This window comes from Gasterosteus aculeatus, chromosome 6 (assembly GCF_964276395.1).
Source record: "Gasterosteus aculeatus chromosome 6, fGasAcu3.hap1.1, whole genome shotgun sequence".
Taxonomy (NCBI): Eukaryota; Metazoa; Chordata; class Actinopteri; order Perciformes; family Gasterosteidae; genus Gasterosteus; species Gasterosteus aculeatus.
The window spans coordinates 5,865,119-5,888,849 of NC_135693.1; the positions used below are offsets into that span (position 1 = coordinate 5,865,119).

General features: G+C 49.1%; 1 protein-coding gene across 4 annotated transcripts in view; it reads right to left on the reverse strand.

Annotated features, from left to right (window-relative positions):
* Positions 1-23,731, reverse strand: part of inpp5a (inositol polyphosphate-5-phosphatase A) — a 109,202-nt gene that overhangs the window by 22,954 nt on the left and 62,517 nt on the right. For all 4 annotated transcript variants that reach the window (XM_040178059.2, XM_040178060.2, XM_078103903.1 and 1 more), the window contains exons 7-9: positions 21,319-21,371; positions 19,750-19,869; positions 12,068-12,152 (exon numbers count right to left, since the gene is read on the reverse strand). In XM_040178059.2, the coding sequence (XP_040033993.2) occupies positions 12,068-12,152; positions 19,750-19,869; positions 21,319-21,371 (258 nt within the window). The remainder of the gene's footprint in view (positions 1-12,067; positions 12,153-19,749; positions 19,870-21,318; positions 21,372-23,731) is intronic.

A 23,731-nucleotide genomic window follows, 5' to 3' on the forward strand; every position in this document is an offset into this window, starting at 1 on the left:
CGAAGTGGCTTGGCATAACATCTCTGCATTATGGGTCACAGGTCAACACTGAGTGTTTGTGGAGGGGCAGGGGCCGGCACAGTGACTGTGTGTGTGTGGGGGGGGGATGAGAGGTTGCCGAGGAAGGCGCTGCCTTTGTGCATCAATGGAGGATAATCTCATGACTGTCGAAGGAGGAAGCGGCTGTTTAAAAGGAGCTCTCTATTCCAGCTGCTCGCCTTAGAGGAGAGGTTAAAGCAATCTGTCCCACTTCAAAGAGCAAAGACACACACACATTCAGGCCTTCTGTCTCTGGGCCTGCCGACAGATGGAGCGGATCCACTGCGCCCGACTTTAAAACACAGAGAAACCCACGCGCAACGCCGAGGCCGGCGTCACAAAGCCCATCGCACCAACGGGGGGCGGTTTACGTGTCGGCAGATTAAGGGAAGAACATCAGAATGACGCGGAGACAAAACATTTCAGATATTAAAAGCAGTGAAACACTTCCAACAGTGAGACTCATTCAGGTGTTTTAGGACACAGCTCGATGGCACGGAAGAAAAAACATCTGATTTGAGATACAGACGCGTTAAAATGAGTCTTTTTTCCCACAGTATCATAAAATATTTAATTCTCGTGGATAATTTATTGCAAATTATCTATAAAGTGTAACTCCAGGCACATTTGACATCATGTTTGACTTACTGTCCAACTGTACACAAACATGGCATAAGGATTCACCTAATGACCCCAAACCTCAAGTGTGAAAAAATATTTGACACATCATGGTGCCAATAGACAACTCCTCTTGTGTTTATAGTCCCCCCCCCCAAATCCAATGCAATGATTCACACTGAACTGTCATTGCACCAATATAATAATCCAATGAGTGCATTTAGCACTCAGCGATTAAACCCCAATTAGGTGGAGAGTGTGAGCCTGTGTGCACAGAGAGAGAGAGAGAAAGGACAGTGAGCTAACTATTCATTCTCCATTACCAGAGGCAGGAGACAGGGGCGCCCCTTTGTGTCGGCGGGGGCAGCGGCATTGTCAGATCGCGCCATTATTTTCCCCGCTGCCACACTGCCAGCCGAGCTGCCGTGTGCCAGCGCGGGGTTGGCAGGTTCAGCGCAGATTGCTCGCCGCCCTGATCGCTTCCCTCCCGTTCGCCAATCGTACATCAAACCCCCCCCCCCCCCCGATGTCTGATCGGTAGTACGGATGGGGGCGATTGAAAGAAGGCGACAACAAACTCGGCCGCCTGCCCTCCCTGCCAGCCATTACCCGGGGGTGGCGGTAAATCACGCGTGACCCTCCCCGCCCGATCTGACTGGACTCAAGCCAGAGTTATCCACTCCCCTCTCGCCGCGGCCGGCTAATTTAAAGCCTCCAAACAGCGCGGATTCATCACTGCCCCACTCTCTCACTCGCTCGCTCAACGCGGCGGACGAGGTGGGAGTGGACGCATTATCGCTCGGTAAAGTTAGCCTGTGTGTGACCCGCAGGTCAACAGTTGACCCCGGTAAACCCGGCCTGTGTCGCCCCTAAAAAATGTAAAAAAAACGGCAAGCAACCCGCACACAAACCCCCTCGCCCCTTTCCATGAACTCGGTGCCGATGGGCTTTTGACGGTGGCGGGCCGTGCGCGTCGTAGGGGGTCTGGTGGCCACGCTCTCGCCCCCGCGCAAAGGTAAGATGGGCGTGCAAGGTAGCTACAATGTGCTCCTATCAGAACATCTGGGAAACTTCTCCAAAAACAATGGCGAGCATTGAGGGGCCGCCATTCTGGCTTTTACCTTCAGAAAGCGGCATTTGTCCCCCCGGAATGGATAATGGACAGGCCACAAATCATTCAGGACAACGGGACGGAGGGGTGTGTGAGAGAGAGAGAGAGAGGGAAACTGAATGTATGTGTATGTTTTGTGTGAGTGTGTGTGTGTTCCCCCCTGGTATTTAACTTCTCTGCTGGCCCATTCTGCAGGGCCCCGCAGGACAAATTGCCCTGCATGGTTGTCTTTGAGAGGCAGTGCAGCGCGCAGAGAAAGGGACAGGGCTGAAACACAGGGAACAGGCCTATAAAAATTCATCACTTTGACCCCGCCGACCTCTCACTACTGGGGGGTTGCGCAGGCACACACACACACACACACACACACACACACACACACACACACACACACACACACACACACACACACACAATCGGAGATGCACAAGCACGCCCCTTTGCCCACCCACCCGAACTGGCAGCAAATGTTCTGAAATAAAACATTTAGGAGAAAAAGATTCATACTAAAAAGGCACAGTGAGCCAAACCAGGCGAGTTGAACCACAGAAATGTAGTAAGCCCCCTGATCTCTGTACCTCGCACTCTGCACTCCGGCACAATGGCCTTGACAAAAAACAACAACTAAAAAAAACAAAAAAAACAGCTTTCTACGCAGGAAAAGACCACCAGATGCTTCATTGTGAGCGCGTCTCTGTGTAAAGCGGCGGCAGTAAAAGGAGGCTGGGTTCTCTCCTGAGGCGCATTAGCCCCACTGAGAGGAGGACATTGTCTCAGGCCGGGCTCTTGACACATTACTGCCACCTGTACAAAGAAAACCTAACGGGAGATTTAATCTGGAGAAACCTCCCCTGCCACTTTCACCCAGCACTTTGAAACCAAACGCGGCAGATGTCCGCGAGACTGTTTAACGTGCCGGCTTCCCCCGGACCCCTCCGACAACACCGTGCATGCTTAAACTGCCCAATCGCTTAGTGTTCGTTTGCCGTTCATTTGAATGTTGTTGTGTGAGGGGCCTGTGGGGGGGGGGAGGTTTGCAGCCATGCGCGTTTTTTTTAAAACACTTTAAAAGAGCACTCGTCCTGTTAACGAGGAATCAAACTCCCATCCAGCCGCGAGGCAATCAGCGGGACACGCTGGCACGGAGCATAAACACCCGGAAGCCGCGCAGTCTCATTCCGTTTACCTTGTTCCACAGCAGCTGGGAATCAATTAAAGGAAACGGGCAGTGAGGTAATTTGTCGCCGCCGGGGTCGATTGCAGCGTATTGAAGACCCTATAGGCGACCGGTGATTAGTGGGGGTCCAATAGCAGCCCGTTGAGTTCATTACCCCGGCTTCCGATAGAGATCAGGACCAAACCATTAACGAAAGTCTAATTGTGTTCTCCTTTAAAAAGACAGCTGGAGCTTGGTTAGCATCGTCACCGAGACAACAAGGACCCTAAACATGCACACTGAGGAGGACTCCAATCAGTGATGACATCATAGTGTACTAAGCTCTGAAAATTGGTTTGACTCGTAAAAGTCTGACTCCAGCTTCTTAAATGTGAACAGCTTGGACAAAGGGCGTCGTGGGCCTTCTGAAAGACCTCTGAAGGACCAAACAACTGATCGATGACGTGGGAGAAAACAAGAAAACGTCACTGGCTGCGACCCGAATTACAACATGATATTTCTTTTCTGGTCAACCAAAGCAGTTGAAGAGCAGCCATCGTTTTCCTCAGGGGGAGTGGGGCGGTGGGGGGGGGCACAACCCCCCCCGCCGCCGCCGCACAAAGAACGTTGATTCATTTGAAGCACCACCCTTTAATTTGTTTGCACCATTTCATCTAAATGATGTGCTTGTCCGCCAGGGTGAGAGAGACAGAGGTGTAATTCAGCCGAGGAAAGAGGAAGGTACAGAGGAGGGGGGAGTGTGTGTGTGTGTGTGGGGGGGGGGCTTCCTGACAACCCATCGCAGGGCGCTAGGCAACATTCTAGTGGGTGGGCTTTGTGATACATTTTACCAATTTTTCATGCCCATCCCTCTTGATGTGACCCCACTCAGGGCCTTTTATGCGCCTGACAGCTCTGCGCAGGAAAACATGCTGCCGCTCTGATAGCATGAAATCGGGAACAAAGACCCCCAGGGAGAGGAGAAGGGGGCCACCGAGGCACGCCGTGCTCCGGTCCCGCCTGGCTCCGGACACAAACAGATGTTAGGCCAGCCCCGGCTCTCTCGGCCGCACCCCCTCCCCTCTGAAAGAGGAGGGTCTCTCCCCCTCCTTCCCTCCTCCCGTCGGAGGAATGGGCCCTGAGATGCATTGTTTTGGGCCTCCTCTAAGACAAAAACGGGAGCCACTCCTTTTGAAAGGGCCCGGCAATATGGCCGTCGCAGATAAATCACACAAGGAAGGGGAGTGAGAGACAGAGAGCCCATGAATTCTCAATGTGGCCCTTAATGGGGCCCTCTTAGATATGATGGGATATTTGCGCCCCGATGTGAATGGGCCCCCGGCACCACTATTCATGTCGGAAGGGCCGAGTTGTTTAAAACAGCCGCGGTGCCAACAGCTGAGTTACAATGAGCCATTCTGAGGAGGACGACAGTAAGAGATCGGCACTGGGAAGCCGACCGGCCAACTTGTTTAAATAATCCCGGCTCCTCCCACTTATCATCGCCCCACCTGTTGTCCTCTGTTTGTTTCATTTTCGCAAGAGCCAAACAACAACAAAAAAGCGCCCCGACTTGTTGAGCGGGCCGCAGTCACAGAGACCATCCAATGCAAACCAGGAGCCGGCGGTGCATATTTCTCCCCGCGGATTGTGCTCTGTTCCACAAAGGACGAGGACTGCATTAGTCATAAATAGACTGACATCATATGCGTCGGACACTATGTGGCGGGCACAAAGAGGTCTCTCTATCCTTCACAGTTTATGCCACATTTCATCTGGACTACATAACGGCATCGCTGGAAGCTGTTGCTCCTTGTGATTGAAAAGCAAGAACCATCAATAAAGCCAGAGATAAAGAAAGACTGAGACTGACTGGGAGTTGATTATTCATGATTTATAGTGCGACTATCTTGTGTGGTGGATTAAATCAAAAAAGACATAGATTGAGTATGCAAGTCCACATGAATTTACCGACTGATGGGATTATTCGCTGATTAGATTTAGAATATTTATATCGTTTGCATATTCCTGACAACCACGTCAGGGTTACAAATAGACTAATAACAAATAACACATGCAAGACACGAAGAGGCTTCTTTCTCCATCATTTATAATCAACTGTAAAATACAGAACATTTGTCATTCACACCTTTAGGTGTCTGGAAAGCTTCCGCTCAGAAGGCTCAGGGGTATTTGAGGACACCTCATTTACAAGACTCAGTTCAGGGTCCTTTTGTTGGTAACTTACCAAGAGGTTCTACTATGGACCGATCGATTTATTCTTTCATTGAGAATATAATCGCTGAATGACTGGTGGTGAAAATGACTTCTGTGACAGTGACCTTGAACTACGACCACCGGACTAATAATTTCCTCTGGAGTCCAGATGGACAACTTTGAATCAATTGCCTCCCTGCGTGACAACCGACAAACGACGTAAACACCTGTATAATCTCCCTCTATTGGTCGGACTGATCGTTGTTGGCTGTAACGCTGTTCCACTACCGTCCATATTCTGAAGAACTGTTTTTGAGGACAGCGGCGGTCAACGACTGCGGGGTAACTCGGGGTTACGTCCCGGACCAAAAACCGACGCGCCCTCCCCAGGCCCCGACAGTGCCAGGCGCTGCGCTCATCCTTGGCGTGGCCCGTTGCACCATTCCACCGTCGGCATGGCGTCCCCAGCTGCCAGTCACAGCCCCCCCCCCCACTCCAAGAACACAATGGCTACAGCATGGCCGGCGCCGGGCTCAAACGGCCTGTTGTTAATGAGCAGGGCCGACAGAAGCCTCGGCTTGTTCTTCATTTGCCAACGTTTTTAATGATATGGACAGCGCGCCCATCAAAGCTGAATCGCTCGAGTTACGCCCTCATAGCTGAAGTCTTCTGTTTCTCCCCTCACTGTCTTCAGTGCTGCATTCATTAGCATTGAAGGGAGGGAGAGAGAGAGAGAGAGAACAGGCGCTGCTGTCTGGAGGGAATAGTCTCCCTCTATATCCACATGGGTTATCTGGGATGTAAAGGGCCCTCATTGTGATAGATTGGACTCTTCTAGGCAGATAATATGCCTTTATTGTATTGTAAGGAAGCATCTCCATTACAGGCCTTCACCTGTGTGGCCATAAACAGGCGAGGCGGGGGGGAATAGGAGGGGGGGGGCTTTACTGCGCCAGGACAATTGAGACAGTGTCAGGTGGGTTGTCTGAAAGAAGTATATTGATTTAGTGGGCTACAACAAGGCCTGTAAAGGATTTGTCAATACAATTTGTCCTGGCAATAAATCAGTCCAATGCCTCCTCTGAGTAACAACTCAATATTTGTTCAGAGGCCATTATTTTCATTTTTTAACAATACCTGTTACGATATCTGAACTTGCGTATCAGCTGATGCATAGTACCGCTGCGATACTCTTATTACTACTTATTATGAATTTATTGGCTAAACTACACATATTCAAGATGATATTTGACCAAATCCTGATCACTCAATGCAACTCAATGCAACCTCAGCTAATGTTAGCTGTGAGCTATATTAATTAGTCAAGCAGCCCTGTGCCGGCCCCCGACTGCTAAGTTTGAAGACACCACCCTGTTGTTCACAAGCACAGCATTTCATTCTGTTTACAATACTTTCAAGAGCCAGAACAGTGTTGAAACATTGACTTGAAGAATTATGCCAAATGTATAGCAATAAGTGTCTCTTTTAAGTCAAATTCTGATGGAGTACACGTGTGTGCAGATCTACACCAGCAGCTCGAGTGTATCCGGGCAGCTGAGGGCAGCCAGGGAGGGTCGCGGTCCCTGGTGTCATGGGGGGGAACAGAGGCCCAATCAGTGCTGGCCCGCTGGTTAATGGATGGATGGCCCCCAAAATTAATTAGCCTGACTAATGTAGTGTACACTTAATTACGCTGGCCACCTTTTGATTTATAGCTGCGCCAGATACACACATGCTAGTCAAACGGGGTAAAAGAAAAAAGGGTAAATTGTTTGCCCTTTACTGGTGCAAATGATCCGCTAATGTAATGAGCGCATGTATGGCAGCACGAAGAATGCAGCCGACGACACATACGTTCCCTCCATTACCTAAAATGTGGCTTTTTTAAATTATTATTATTAATTTTAATAAAATAGAAAGCGGGCAATAAGTCACTTTGGCCTTTCTTTGGTTCTTTTAGATTGGATGAAGCCAATGATAATTTTTTACAAAATGTAAAATTTGCATCAATTTAAATTAAACCCAGAAACATTTATTGAATAAACGCAAATAAAGACACCATGTCTTCCCAAAATCAACACAGCTTAGCTCATAATTCCATCTCTGTGTTCACGGGCGTGTTCGCGGTGGGAAATGACTGATCCATCACGCCGCCCTGTCATTACCGAGCATTTTACAGCATTCATTAGGAGCGGGGCCAGTCCGGGGCCCCACCTTTAATTTCATGCTGCTCAAGCGAGAGAAAGGACGGGGGACAAAAGGAAAGAAGATTGATGCCTGGTACCGGCCCCCTGCGCTTCCTGCAGACGCAGATGGGGGGCGCTGATCCAAAAATTGTCTCCAGTCAGAGAAAAAGAGAGCGAGGAAATGTCGGGGGGGAGGGGGGGGGGGGCAGCTAGCCTAATGAAATCTGCCCGTGTAGCAGCGGATCAGCCCCAATTAAAACAGCCCTGCACCGTGTCACAGGGACAGTAGATCAAGTCAGCAATTAACCTCCCTGCTGGCCTCCATCAATCCTTAAATTGGAGCGGGCCGGGGCCAGCGGCACACAATCTCTGCAGATATTAAATTTACATTCTATTAGGTTTAATTAGGAGGGATTTTAAATATACTGGGAATCCAGGCACGGCGCCCTGAGCCTGCCATCGCCGCGGCTGATTCACGGCGACCAGCCACCTCGGACTCACACACACACACACGCACACACGCACGCACGCACACAAACGCCACTGTACACCTTTTACCACCCTGTGATTGAAGCGTGGAGGAAAGGCTGTCTTTGCTGTGGGTGTGAAAGGGTCCACCAGGGTGGTGTGACCGAGCTGGGCGGTTCGGGGGTTTCCAGTATCATTATTGTGACCTCATTGTTACTACAAGCATGAATGTGTACATAGTGGCAGGGACCAAATGGCTCCGACAGGCTTTTTCCTGCATGCTCATTTCTGCCTGCAACAATATTGTCTGCTGTAAATCTGCCCCATCACCCCTGGTGAGAGTCGCCATGGAGACATGCACGGGAAAGAAGGCGCATTAAAAAAAGGGTATTGAAATGTTAATAAATGACTAATTAGTATTGTAGATTCCTGTTGACAAAACGCATACTGGAGCGCCAGGCTTCAGAGGAGCAGTGAGCGCTTACAAAGAAACAGATTGAAAGGGGGGGGGTGGGAAAGTATTTATCTTAATTGAGGCCTACAGTTTATTGGAGGGAAATGGATTTATACGCATCGTTGAGATCAATAATATCAAGCTCTAAAAATTTCATTCCACATCAATCGCGTAGTGCTCACTGCCTGCTTCCATCTTCATTATTATAACATTTGCTGACCCCCCCCCATCTTCTTCCCTTCCTCCTTGAAACTCTGCAATGCAAGTAGGGGATGTTTTACTCCATTAATGAAAACAATATAGGCAGAACCTCCTTTTTTTCCTGCACTGGTTCATTAGAGTCTTCTTTCCGACTAGTGGAAACATCTGAGAAATACACATTTAGGTCTTTAACGTATCTATTTGTTTCTCTAGATTTCTCCTTAATTTGCCAAAACTTACCATTACATAATGCCTAATTTGTATGTACATTTTTTATACAAAATATAATGATCATAATGTAGGAAATCCACTGGGGAAGTGTAATATCAATTAGATTGGTACATCCCTTTTCACCTGTAGTGTCTTAAAATATATGTAAAGTTGTTTAGTCATTTTAATTTTCTCAGTCTCAACCAGAAATCGTGAATTTTCCTTCGGCAGTCATCACATAATATTGTTTATATATCAATAATAGCATGACTATAAAATGTAATTCCTAAATAATGGCAAAAATATTAATGCTGTTGAGTATTTTCTGAGTCATTGAGGGGTAAAAAGATGAACAACATTCTCTAAAAACAATACGTTATATTGACTAATACGTCAAAAAACGTAAAACTAATACGTGAAAAAAAAAAACATTATCCAAATAATTTCATGGAAAAGTATATAAATGAACTCATACTTAATGAGAATGCCTCAGTTGCAAATTTAAACATACAATACTAATAAACTTGCAATCCCCAAAAAATAATTAAGGTCTAAGTGTACTTAACCGACTTAAGAAGTCACATGGTGTCAACTATTGGTGGTAATTTGTCCTCTATTCACCTGCGGTGTCTCCTGTGAAGTCCCTACTGAGTGCTCCCCAAGGGGTTCAAAGACATTGCAGGCTCGGATTCGACTGACAAAACCTTCAAAAAAAAAAAAAAAAAAAGGCCGCGCTCTTCCTGTTTTATCAGCACCGATGCAAAGCGTGATCAAACTGCGGCCCGATCACACCCACGGGACGGGAGAAGGGAAGGCTGGCGGGGCCTGGACCACCTCCGGGCTGCTCAGCCACAGCATTAGTCTCCACGTGGCTGTGTCCTTTGTCTGCCAGTCAAAGGCCCCCGCTGAATGGGGGTCAATTGAAACCAATTCCCTCTGTCGGACACAATTAATGGGGTTGCCTGTGGGAAGGTGTGGAGGGGCGGGGGGGGGGGGCCGCGGGCCTTTGGTTACTGATCCCGCCGCACAAGCATGCCTGGAATTTGCCACCTGGAATTGGCCCCTGTGACAATAACAACCCCCCCACCCCCCCACCCCCGCCTCCTACCTTTTCCAAACCCACCTCCTTCCCTGTACACACATGGACACATCCCAAAATACCCCCTGTCCCATCCAACCCACCCACAAGGCGGGATGGGTGACGGGGGGGAGTGGCCCGCGGTTGTCCACAGTCTAGTCGCCCACAATGGACGAGAGGTGGAGAAGAAGAGGAGTGGTGTAGCGTGCAGCTGTAGAGAAATGTACTGGAGCCTTTTCTGACCCACTGACTCCCAAAGTGGGGCCTGGCGATCCCACCGGGTGCGCGAGGGTTGCCCGGGGTGTTCGACGAATCAAAAACAAGTTTCAATGTGCGATTACATCGTCCACTTAACGAAGTTAAAGTGCCTATTCATCTGCGACGCCTTTTTTGGGGCCATTTTCCCCATCGATCGAAAGCGGAGGGAGGAGAGAGAGGAAAGCTGGAAAAAAAAGAAGGAAAAAAAAAAAGACTCCCAGACAGCGAGAAACGTGCTGCGTGTCGGAATCAATCTTCGGATAAGTATGGACGATCGATCCGCCACGGGCCCATCTACGCTTAAGCACTTGGGTGGATGTGCGCTAATTGTCCTGTTGACATTAATAGTCATTAAAAGGGCTGGAAACGGCCTCGCGGCCGTGAGTTACATCCTGCGCCGAGGTTGCGATCCGTTTGTTTATTAGTGACATCCCAGCTGTCCGTCGCAAAGGTCCCCGTTAAATGAGACCAGGTTGACCGCTACGCAGGACAGGTTTACACAACGATGACATCATCGGCCGACCGCCCGGGTTAAATGGTGTGTGTGTGTGTGTGTGTGTGTGTGTGGTTGTGTGCCACAGCTCTGACTTCCTGAGGGGAAAGCCCCCCTGCACAGCAGTCACACCCCTTTAAAATGGACTGAATCAGATTCATTTGGCCTAACAAATTGGTTTGTGTCTGTGTGTATTCGCTGTGGATGTGAAGGGGGCCCAAGGTGCATAAGAAAGGAGCCGCGTGGAGGAGGAGGAGGTGGCGCAGAGGTGGACACACAGCGATGCAAGCCTAACACATCCCTGGAAGAGGGGTCGCGACCCCCCCAGCCGCGCTCAAACAGCACTTGAGAGCAGTGCGTGCCTCCCACCCAGCGTTATCTCGATCAGCCGCAGGCGGCAAACACGGAGAGAGTGTTGGCTTAAAAAGGGACAAATCACTCCAAATTTCTAAAGATTTAAACTGCCCTCTCACCTTCTCTACATAACAGCACCCAACGGTACTACTTGTTGCACTCGAAGACAAAATATTCTTGTATTTTTCAAACTCAAGCAGTTTCTTGTTGGAACTATTTTCCTTCATCTAGATTACAGGTCAGGGCCTAACTGTCCATTTCAGCTGTAATGTTGGTATTGGCACACCGACCCACCTCCCTTATAAGTAACATTTCATGTCAGTCTAATGTGCAGACCCCCGTATCCTTCATTGCAGCCACGTTGACCAGATACAAACCGTCGTTGCTATAAAACCAGCGTGGCGACCTCAGTGCGTGCCGGGTGACATCTAGCTGCCAAAGCTGACTCCTGAATAACCTCCGTGTTTGCACATCTGCTGCAGAGGCTTCATTAGCTCCAAAGCAGCGCGGGCTCACATGACCAGCCGGTAACGTGACCCAATTACGCATCAAGAAATCAAACTCTCTCCTGCCGAGGCCGTCAGTCGAGGCGGTGCGCTGCGCCCCTAGTGGCCGGATGACTGAACTACGAAAAGGTTTTCTCTCCTCGGCCATTCAGAAAGCCTTCCCTTCTCTCTGAAGGCCTGAACTGAACAAAGCCCACACCTCCAACGGGCCCAACGACTCCCAGGGACGTCGTGCCCGAGAGGAGGGAGGCGATCGGCCGACGAGTGGCTCTCCCACTCTGTTATCGTGGGACACCAACGTCTGTGGGGCCTTTGTGGCTTGTGATGCCAACCGCCGGCCCACCGTCTCCTGTACCTTTAGCCCCTCACCGGCCTCATTTGCAGCAAAGAAAGAAGGGGAGGAGGGAGAAAGAGGGGAGGGAGGCAGGAGAGGAAGAGCAGTGAATGGCACCGTAACATAACAATGCACCTCGAGGGCTCTGTTGGCAAACACAGCTGGGCCAGCGACAGTGAGGCGTTTAATGAGTCACACCTCCAAAGAGACAGTGGGCTCCTAAAACCCCTTTTACAGCATGGCAGTCGCTCTCTAATGCACACAAAGTTTGTAGTGAGTGAAGTTTAAGACTGCTTAACACATGTGTACAGCAGATCGGCATGCAGTTGACGCCAGCTGTGAGGTCCCATCACTCGACTTCCATCACACAGAAGGAAAGCTCACCTCAATGACCTGCTTCGAGTCCAGCCTGAAGTTAAAGTCCCCAAAGACAAAATACGGCAGCTTCTCGTGCCGCTGGTCCGTGATCCTGGATGGAAAAAAGAACAAAAACAGGACAAACACTTGTCAGCGAGGAATGTTTTCAACGAACGGCCGTGATGGATGAGAGCCGGAATCATTCCTCGCGATCCCGAGCTCTGCACGCCGGTTTGGACGGGTTACGGGCCCGATGACCGCCATCTTGACTGAACACATGCTGCCACTTGTCAAAGTCTTTGCGTCTGATGAATGCCCACACCTCGGGGCCCATTTAGTTCACGAGGGCCACAGCACCACCTGCTGGTCCACACACACTTGGATTGGAAGATGAACACCTTCGTGGTCTGGCAACCTCTGTGGGTAAATATTCATGTTCCCGCAGAGCACGCAGGCTGGGTGTAAGGAGGCTGATCTGGTTCCCAGGGAGGCCCGAGATGACACATTAGTGATTCATACGTGAGGAGGAGGGTGTGTCAGTGTTTCAACGGCTTGTAACACAGGAAGCAAAATCAGAATTCTGAGCAGCAGAAGCAATGTACAGTATTTCCTGACAATAATCAAGCACAAAAATAAAACAAACTTTTTCCACGTTTGCGGCTGAAAGAGAGACTGATTATGCTCAAGAGTTACAAGTAAACACACAATTAATTCTCAGCTGACACCACAATCAAATCAATAAACTCCGTTTAATCAGTTCCTTTAAAGGCAAAGAAAATTCACTTTGCTAAGTCGATCAAAGGGGAGAGCGAACCGAGCCCGACCCCTGAAGTTATTCTACCCGCATGCTGCTTCAGAGCAAACCACCAACCCTGTGGGTCTCAAGTTGGACCACGGACCGACTCAAGGAGCTTGAAGGACCGACGAATGCGTCTGCACTCTTGATTCCAGAGAGGAATCTGCCCCGTGTCCCCGTCTCTTGTTGGGCAAATGTTGGTTGATTGACTGTGTGCAGATCATCTCTGTCGTGGAACACTTCCAATCCCCCAGAACCCACAGCGCCAGCATCCCACTGCTAACAAATAATGAGATAGACAATGCAAAAACTCAGCTAAGCGACATTTAATTAACTCCTCTGCGTCGTCACCTACTAAACTAGTGGCTCCTCTACAGAGTAGAGATGGGGAGTCGAGGCGGACGTGGCGCAGCCTCTTGTGTAATTAATGTTTCAGGATGCTGCGCTCGCTATCTCCAATAACCGCGTGGATAAATCTCGCCCAGATAACAATATATTTATGGGGCCGTAAAGAGAGGAAGCCCCTCTCCTCGGCGGTGGGTCTCGGCTGTGGCACGGCGGGCAGTCGTAAAGCACGGCGGCCTCTCCTCTTCAGAGCGAGGGAACACACGGAGGACGAAGGTGACTGGAGTGAAGAGCTATTATATTAAATAGAGAGTATGCAACTTTGACATCGCATTACATTAAACAGAAACCCGTCTTTCTCCGAGAGGGGTCATTGGAAGGATTTACAGTCTCCAAAATAACAACGGAAATGCTTTGCGGTTATGATTAATGTAATCATAACCGCCATCCAGGTGGTCTCATCCGTATGTTGGACATCTGCTCCATTCTTTCCTGGATGAGGGCTTCAAAATTAGATCCGACATCCTTATCCGTTCCTGGATTGGTACGGAGCTTTCCTAATTGTCATTAAAATGGATTTCTCAGGTAGAGGATTAACATTTGAAGTGTTAATTTCATGTTTACCACCAAACCAAACTATTTGACATCTTCAGATCAAGCGTCAATCCCCACACTTAAGAACCCAAAACCAGCGAATCTTTGACTTGTTGCCCATCAACTAAACTATTCACCGTCTCCTCGTTTTAGCTCCACTCACGAGTCACTCAAGAGCAAAGAGACCAATGGGTTTGTGGGCTGCGGATTTGATACATAGAGTTTGGCATTATTGGTGCTTCCATCTTTTCATTTTAGGACCGTCGTCTTGTTTTTTGTAGTCAGTGAAAGGAAATAACCATATTCGATTATGAGGCTTTGGTAACGACCTGTTAATCACAAAGCAGTGATATAGTCAATATAGTCAACAAGCGAGAAGTAGAGTACTTTACTCATAGACTTCTACACTATGAGACTTGCTTTTGAAGCCAGTCGTCGCCCCCTGTTGCCCATTAGAGAGAATGCAAGCTTAAGGCGCTAGCATTGGCTTCATGTTTTAAAACTAGAGGTTGCCACTTATAATGAAATAAATAAAATAATAAAGGCATGAAATATTATTGGCAAAGTTAATGACTAACAGCGAGGTGGTTTCTTAAGCTTGAGGTAACACAGATGTGCTCCCAACCACTACGGTCATGATTCTGAGCTAAAAGCTCCATCACACGCTGACAGTAAACCGGGCCTGATGTCATTAGTGACCTTACATCCTGGTGCTAAGAGACACAGCTCTATTCAAACAGGGTTAGTGGTCAGCGCGTCCCACTGGCTCCAACGGAGGCCCGTAAAAAAAGGCTGAGCACGGGCGTCAAAGCCGTAGTTCTAGGCGTGGGAACTCCTGCACTCCTTGAGCTTACAGAGAATTTAACACATCCGCTGCCCCTGCTGAAAAAGAGTGAAGAGAGAAGCGGAGGAAGAGAGCGCGTTTCCTCCGAGGCTGGATGTCTTCCTCCTCTGCAGCTTTATCCCGCTAACAGCCGTGTCTAATACCCGCAGCCCGGCTGTTTTTGTCTGCCGCTCCAAGGTATCAGCCACAGGTCAGAAGGTAACACTCTGTTTACACGATCATTTCCTAAAGCACTCGTGGTGACCCGCTGGTGCGAAAGTTGACTTTTTCTTGGCCTTTGTAGAGGACGGAGGGGCGGAGGGGGGCCAATGGACGGACGAAGAATTGCGACATTAGCTACAGCTACTGGGCGTGAAAGGGGCCTGAGGGTGGGGGGTCCCAGAGCTTGGAGGGGGTGAGGGGGGCAGGGGCACCCCTCTGTCCGACCCTCGCCCCCACGACGGGGGCCCCGCCCCATTAGCCGCGTCATTGCAGTTCATTCAGGCAAACTGTAACGGTGTCGGTGGACATTCCCCCCACAAAGACGCACTCCTTTACACAGTCTATAAACATGCTTCTACCGAGCAATTCATTGCGCAGTGACACCCCTGAAAGAGGCTCTTCACAAGCGGCGTTCCCACTGAGGTTTGGGCTGGAGCCTTCGCCGGGCAGTCCTTCGGGGGCCGCACAAAGAATGGGGTCAGACTCTGTCTAATTTATAACACTGGCCCAGACTCAGCTCCCAGGCTCCTTAAACCGAAAGCACAAAGCGCGTTTTCCCGTTTGCAGATTCAACGCGAGAAATGCCTTCACGGACGTGAAGGAGCTAAAGCGTAACACGCCTGCGCCCCCAGCGGCTGACAACGCTCGTCCTGCAGAGATCAGTCATGTGTACGAGGTAACACTCATCGTCTGTAAATCTTTCCCCCTCACAGCAGCCCGGCTGCTCACCAGATTACACGCCGTGATTGACAGCTAAACCGAACCATAACAGACTGAATGAGATTATGAGGGTGCAACGGGGGGGGGGGGGGGGGGGGGGCATGTCATGATCATATTGACAAGTTGACTTACCATAAGTTGGCCGTTCGGATCCCACTTTGCACACAATGGCCCCGGGGGGCGAGCGCGGTCGCCCATTGAACGCAAATGTGGAGAATTTGGGAGAATGTTAACATTGTGAAGAATGTGCTGGGTGACTTTGTCTGAATGGGGCAGGGGTGGCCCCTGTCGGGACCTTTGACACAGTGGGACAGCCCTTCTCTCGTCCCCCCCGTGGGCACCCGGGCTCCTTTGGACACACCCACCCGACCGAGAACACCGTGCAGGGAAGACGGTGCGAAGGAGAGGGGGGGGTACGAGGACGTCGGCGCGGTCACACAGAGGTTACAGCCTGAGTCCGCTCGAGCCGGCGCCGCAGACTTGAGATGTGAAAAGGGCGTTTTAGTGTAAAACTGACCCTCCAGACATGAGGGTGGATCGGCTTTTGGGAAATCTGAGTGCTTGAATGCCCGGATGTTAGGAGAGGCTAGTGGGGTTTCTGTGCCTGATACAGTGCTTGATGAGAACATGCACGAAATAGGGGACTGACAACAAAACACACACAAGTAACCTCCGTCAGATGCTGCACTGGCTGATAACACGCAATCTGTATGTAGAGATAATAATTGATTGTTCTGGGCGCGCTGTATTACTGTAGATTTCATTTTAAAGTTCTGGGATTGTGGCAACAGTGTGTGTGTGTGTGTGTGTGTGTGTGTGTGTGTGTGTGTGTGTGTGTGTGTGTGTGTGTGTGTGTGTGTGTGTGTGTGTGTGAGAGAAATAAACAGGTCCACTCTGAGCAGAGAGACACTGGGGAAGATTAACCTCTGCTCCTTCAGGCCTCCCAGGGTGAGAAGGCAGTTCAGAGTCACCCCTTAACCCCCCCCTTCGCCCAACACACACGCACGCACACAGACACACACACACACACACACACACACACACACACAAAACACTAACCTTATTAAACAATGCAATTTGAATTTAGCGGCTGTACGTTAAAATAAAACATTTGTTGCTCTCCATTTGAAATGGACACACACACACACACACACACACACACACACACACACCACTCCCTTTAATGAATTCACTCTGGCTCTCTGGAGGATCTCCCTGTGATTATCCAGTCCTCCCTCTCGCAGCTCAACATGTCTATTGGCTGGAAACTAGCTGGCCATTCTCCGCTCTTTCAGCCTGTTGTTCTGGGAAAAGCCTAAAGGGAAACATTTAGATTGGAGGGCTCTTTGAGACGCTCTGACAGTTGACTGATGACCGTCCATAAAATGACAAAGCCACGCTGTGTGGTGGCCAGTGCGGCCCACTGCCTCCCCATGGGAAACTAATTGCTTTGAATTGTTAACGGCAACATTATTTTTCTGCCAATCATTGCTTTTCAATGCCCCGAAAATGAGCATGAAACTAGTTCCTTTCAGCGGACAAAACAGTTAAATGTCCCCAATGTTGATCAAATTAACTTCAACACTTTGACAATGGACTATATTTGTGCGAAAATAATGGCGTGCCACAAAAGGCGCCTTTATGCCAGGATTTCACAGTTGTAATGTAAAACTGTTCTTCCCTGAACCGGACCAGCCGCTCTGAATAGAGAGGTGAAAAAAACGAAGCTCACTCCTACCCACAAAAGGGATTTTGTTTTTTTAAGGAAGATGGAAAACAACCTGCTGAGTTTATCTCATGGTTTCATTCAGCAGCCTTGTTGTCCATCTTCTAGAGTGGCATCACTTTCAAGACTTTCTTCTTCATGATCCCAATTCCATCACCTTATTGTCATCCAATTGAATCACTCAACGGATTTTTCCCCACATTAACCAAGGTCGTAATTATAAAACAATGATTCTCCACATCAAGGCGTAGCTGAGTCAACAAGGGAAATAGTGGCCGACGCAGCCCGAAGCTCAGAGGAGCCTTTTTCAAAGCACAGGAAAGCAGGCAGGGGATGCGTTTCCATCGCAGCTTTGCTTTCGCTCTCTTGGAAGTGGGGCCCACACATCGACGTGGGCCACAGGGCAGCGCTGTGTTTTTTTTTTTTGTTGTTGTTGTTGATGTGACTCAGTGGCGAGGGGCCTGTCTGGCTAAACGCTGTTCCTTCTCTGCATTGTTCCCCCGAGGCCTTGAAGCACTTTGGAGATAAACACCGTTTAGCAGTTAAAAGGGCCGCGGAGGGGAAAAAGGCTTATCAGATGTCTTCTCAATGGGCCCGTAAGCTGCATTATTAGGCCTGGGCCCCAGATAAGGTGGAGGCTGGAGTTTTATTCCCTGGCTCCGGCAGCGGAGCAGCGTCCCCGGCACTGACGCGCGAGCGGGCTCCTGCACCGCCTGGATCCAAGCTCTTTAGCAGACCTCTCCTCTCCTCTCCCATCGCGCGATGAGAGATTAGAGTTCAGAAGGGAGGGAGAGAGAAGCAGGGAGAAGAGGGAAGGAAGCAGGGGGGGGGGGGGGGGGGGGGGGGGGGCTTTAGATATTCCCCCCTGTCCCCTTTTCCTGCTCAGCTTTCTGGGGGTAGGAGTCAGAGTTAGGACAATGGCCAAAAAGATGGTTCCCAACCAGCCGCTGAATGGGAACACTGTTGGTGGTAGCGCTTCATTCAAAGCCCGGGCCCGGGCACATTGTCCTCCAGGATCGGTGGAGGAGAATGGAGTTTGCTGGTGGCTGCCAAAAGGTTAGCAGCCTCTGTGAAAGGACCGGCCCATTATTCACTGCCCCTTTACAGAGCCCAAGCACCCTTTGTGCTCCCCCCCCCCTTCCCTCTGCGCCGCCAGCTTTTTCTCACTCCGGTGCCCCGGATCTGCGCCCAACGAACACCAAACCCCACCCCCCCCCCCCCCCCCCCCCCCGGCACCACCAAAGTGAGCGACTGAGGCGCGATGCCACCACTATCCCACCCCTGGAATACCAGGGGGAGACGGGATGTATAACGACCGCACCACCAACATGCCTTGCACCACTTACCCCCTCATCCCCTCCCCTGTCAGGGGAAAAAAAGAACCTTTAAATGATATGGCCCAGAAGTAACAACAAGGTTACCATTCACCACACAAGGGGATTTAGAAAGAGGGAGCGTGGAAACTGCCACTCAGCCAAGACAATTTCTATTCAATCCCCCTCAGCCACCCAGCTCAAGCCCGGAGACTCGGCTATTTACGTGCATTTTACAAGGGGAGGGGAAATAAATCAACGGAAAAGGCATGATGAAAGCAGAGGAAATACAAGGGAAATCACTTAGATGTAAGCAACAACAGAGGCCCTTTTCGAACTTAATTATGCCAGTAAATCCAGGTAAGTTACAGCGTAATAAAACAGCAAAAGCTGCCATATTCTGTAAACGCTCCAGCTTCCCTGTCCATTAAAAGCGGACCATTCCTGCATCAAATCACGAATAGAGCACAGGTAATATACGACCATCGCAGAGAATACTTTTAAAAAGTGCCTCGTAATTTACGTGCGTCAGAGGGCCCGGCGGTAATGTATGCCAGCAGTACATGCATGTGCTTATTCAAAGTGGCGGCGTCGGGGAGCCGCGTCGCACATTCTGATGCCCGTCTGAATGGGAGGTCACCTGCAGCTGGGCCGTTTGGTCGGGGGTTAGCGTGGCCGGGTGCGCCTGGGCCCTCTCTCATTCCGCCCCGGCTGCAAATGGATACCCCATAAATCACATTAGCGTGGCCTGGGAGTAGACGACCCGGCCTGTTTGGACACTCTCAGGCTCCGCGCCGGGAGGAGAAATCTTTAACCAAATCGCTACACCGAGCGCCTCACCAGCGCAATTCAAAATGCACAAGAGAGTTGGGAGTTCGCAGGCCGTGTAGTGAGTAAGAGCCTCTCCTCCCTCCTCCCCCACCCCACTTTTACCAACACATGTAATCCCACTGGTCTAGGACTGAAATCTTCTCCTGTTCGCTCCCACTCTAAGCCGCCATTATAATATCAATACAGGTTTTGCCATGCCAGACGGGGATTGTGCAAAGCATCGCCTACATTTGTCTGCATTTCCACATTCTCAAACACCGACACTTTATTTAGTTATTTTCTCACAAAGAGGTCTGTCTATGGACGATATTATCTCCATTAGAAGGGGCGGCACGTTACCTGTCTAAAGCGTAGCCCAGCGCCTTCTGCCTGGTCCCAGAGTAGACGGAGGGGCTTTTCTCCCAGGCCACCAGGTTGGATGCATCGTGGAAAAGGTGGATGTTCACCAGATCAAAGGCACTGGGAAAGAACACACAGTGTGAGAGACCTTCAACCAGAGCATCTTCATTCAGAGTGGCAAAAAGAGAGGCTAATGTGCAATTACGAATCAATCGCTGGTTTGTCAATCAATTATTCTCAGTAAATTCACCAACTGGATTAAGCCTTTTAACATAGTAATCAACTTAAGCATTGATACAAGTTCCCTGTGTGCATTTTAATGAGCTTCTGGTTCAAACTCCAGATCCTCAGAGAGAGAGGTTTGTGAATGGAGGCATTCGTTAAGCCCTTTATTAAATGATAGATGAAACAAGTACATTTTATCATTACCAACTTGCTACACATCATCCGATTTGTCACGGTGGTGTCGTTGGAAGTGGGATCGGGTTAAAGGGATCCAAACCGGACCGAACGCTGCAAGGCGCTGCCCACAAATGTGACCAGAATTGAAATCCAGATTATTTATCCAGATTGGTCTTTCAGGCTAAAATTGCTCCTCATTTCACAGAGCATCTCCCTCCATGCAAGATGAAATGGGGCCGAATGTTTTGACCAGAAATCCAATTAACAGAGGACACTGCTTCCACTTTTCGCTGCTGTGCCGGGTTGCATCCCTGTTAATTAACAACGGCCTGCATAAAAAATGGCTTCAACCAGGTGACAATAAAAGTACATTCTACTCCACGGGGAACTTTTTCTGTCTGCAAGATTTAGTTTAGGAAGTGTAAATGTCCAAAGCATCCGATCCCATTCATTTAACAGTGGAAAGCACAAAACAGCGATTAACATTGGACGAATGGCTCGGCCGCGGCGCGGTGTACAGTGATGAACACCTCCCCGCTCACACCCATCAATCTGGGGGCGGGGGGCTCTGATAGCGCGGCGTTCGTCACGACCTGGTCTTATCTCGAGGGTTTTTTATTCTGCAGGCGACATCCTGAACAAATGAGGACATGCTCGTCTTTGGCGTTCCTGCCCAACCCCCCCAACCCCCCCCCCCCCCTCTACCAGCCTCCCTCTCTCTGTCGCTCTTTTCAAACGTCATGCCCCTATTAAATGCTTACCGTTTCAGCTCTTTAGTTCTCATGTCATCCCTCTATTAGATTACAGACCCCAACCCCCACTCTGCTCACAGTGGAAGCCAGCGCCCCCCCCCCCCCTCTTTCATTCATACCGCGCAGGTTCAATTGCATGTAATCTTTTTTGGTCATCCGTCATATGCAACTGCTTGACTAACGCGATTACGTCTAATCAAATCCCGGCCGGCGTTTTTCCTGGGACACTGTCCGGAAAGGGTTCGGCTATGTACTGGATGTCCCTCTCCTTCCGTGACCACCAGCGCGCCTCACGCAGCCCCCGCCGGGGCTCGACCGACACGGCCGGCCACATCTCCAATCACAATGGTGCCCCTGCAATGATTCGGGGAGGAAGAGAGATGAGGTGGGATGTGTCTCTGCAGGGGGGACTCACCAGTCTGCCAGGGCCCAGCGAGTTCTGATGAATCCCTTTCTGGACCACTTGCACTGCGGAACGGAGAGACTCAATTTAGCAAGACAACAGGAGGGATTCGGTCAGCGGCAGGCAAATGAAACGCCGGCACGTCAAACGATTCACAGGCATCAATGTCGATCATCCAGGAGCGGACATTTTTCAACACCGTCACGAACTTTCAAGTTGAGTTTCCGCCCCAGGAAATTCCTCTCCTTAATGAAATAAGACTTGGCCACGGATAAACATCTGATTAAAGACGGATTAAAGGGGACAGTGCGTGGGTTGTGGCGGCATCTTGTGGTGTGCATGCAGATTGCAGCTGAATGAATACCCCTCAAATCACTGCTCCCTCTGTAAGACGAAGAGAGAACTACAGTGGCGTATAATTAACGGCAAGACCTTAAAAGATCTCACTCTCCAGAGCCACGGTTTGTCCATTCTGGGCTGCCGTAGAGACAACATGGTCCAACATGGCCGACTGCGTGAAGAGGACTTGCTCCCTACGAAGAAGCTAAAGGAAACAACAATTCTTAGGTTCAGGGGTTTGTACTTGAAAACGATTGTTGTGAAGATTTTACTTTGTTTTGTCTCATGGATCTTCCTAAATGCTACACACTGTCCCTTAATAATTAAATGTTGAATTAAAACCAGATCCAGTCCATCCATCCATCCAACTCCAGTCCTGTACTTTTATGGCAAACCCTAACCCAAAAAAGAATTTATTGATTTGATTTAAGAGTTATGCTATAATCTTTAATGAAACAAATTTGATAATAAAACTAAGCATTCGATTGTTAACCACATTACAATATTAACACAACGGTGTTAAATTACATTATATTACTGAATACTATTGATACAATATATACACTACTTCAATCTTCGCATATTTCTTTATTGAATCTTTAACAAAGTAAAAAAAATAACAAAAGCGCTAAAATACACACTGCAGTAAAAAGTACATTTCTCACTGCAGTTTTGGCAAAATGTTTAAGTATGAGTACAACAACACTGACCCTAAAATCAGCTGATCAAATATACTCGTAAAAAATGTATTTGGTGGGAAACCTGTTTAAATCGAGCTAACAGACAAACTGCAGAGAAAAGTTCTGTGATCTTAAGTCACAGCCTGCACGGCCAAATGTCACACAAAATAAAGATTTCCACCCGGTGCAGACCTCCAGCATGCAGCTGTTTGATCAGATTCCACCAGCCTTGAGTTAATTATCCAATCACAAGTCCAGAGAGCTCGCCCAAACAGCACGTGGTCCACCGTGAGGCCGCTTATTAAGCGGGAGACAAATTGATGCTGCGAGTGTTCCTATTCTGAAAAGATAAATAAGTCTCTTTCCCCTCAGCCTGTCCATCTCGCTCCGATACTCCTAATGGGGAGTTAACTGCAGTGATGAATAAACTAATTACGGGCCGGGTCACATAATTACAAATTGACTAATTTTATTAAAAAAAAGAACGAAAAAAAAAAAGAAGAAACTCTGGAGCAAATTAAAAGGGCTAAGAGGTATTTGATTTCACCTCACATCCTTCAATCTGCATTAGTGCAAGATTAACTGTATCAAATTGAATTACATTAGCATACTTGAATTAATCCATACGACCTCGGTAGGATGTATGGGCCCAATTATAACTCGCTGTCCCGACATTATGACTTTGAAAAGCAGCAAATAGAAACAGATGAAAAAAAGGGTCTTAAACCAACAGGATCATATCAGAAATATTACCAAATGAGTTTGTTGATATAAAGTTGAAGTATTGGGGAGGACGAGATGGGGAGTTTGTGTTGGGGGGGGGGTTTGCTCAGTGCCCGTACCAGACGTTTACTCTCGATTTAATTTAAAGAGCCATTAAGTACAATTGCGGCATTAAAATCCATCACTTTCCCTGACACCCGGCCCCAGATTGCCCCATTTCCTCCACGTATGACTGATTGACCCCCCGCTTCATCGCTTACTGATAAACACACACACATACACACACACACACGTACGTGCATGCAGTAAAGATCGCTCGTACCGGCCGTCGGACTCGAGTAAAACAAGCATCTACATCGTAAAGCAGGAGGAACCGTCTCGTTCGGCCAATCTAAGTGATTTTATTTTGTAATGGAAGTGCGCTTAAGATGATTATCTCACGCAATCGAAGTGTAGAAGAGAAGCGTCTCCTTCTCTCTCTCTATTGGCTGACACAATGACATCATGATTTGGTCACCGCGGCTGATGTTGGGTAGCGGGGACGATGACACAGATGCTGTCCGGCCCCATTTAATCTGCTGCTGAGACATCATCATCACCTCGCTCCTCCCCCATCTACACACACACGCACACACACACACACACACACCCCCCCTTCTTAAAAACAGATGATTTTAGCCAAT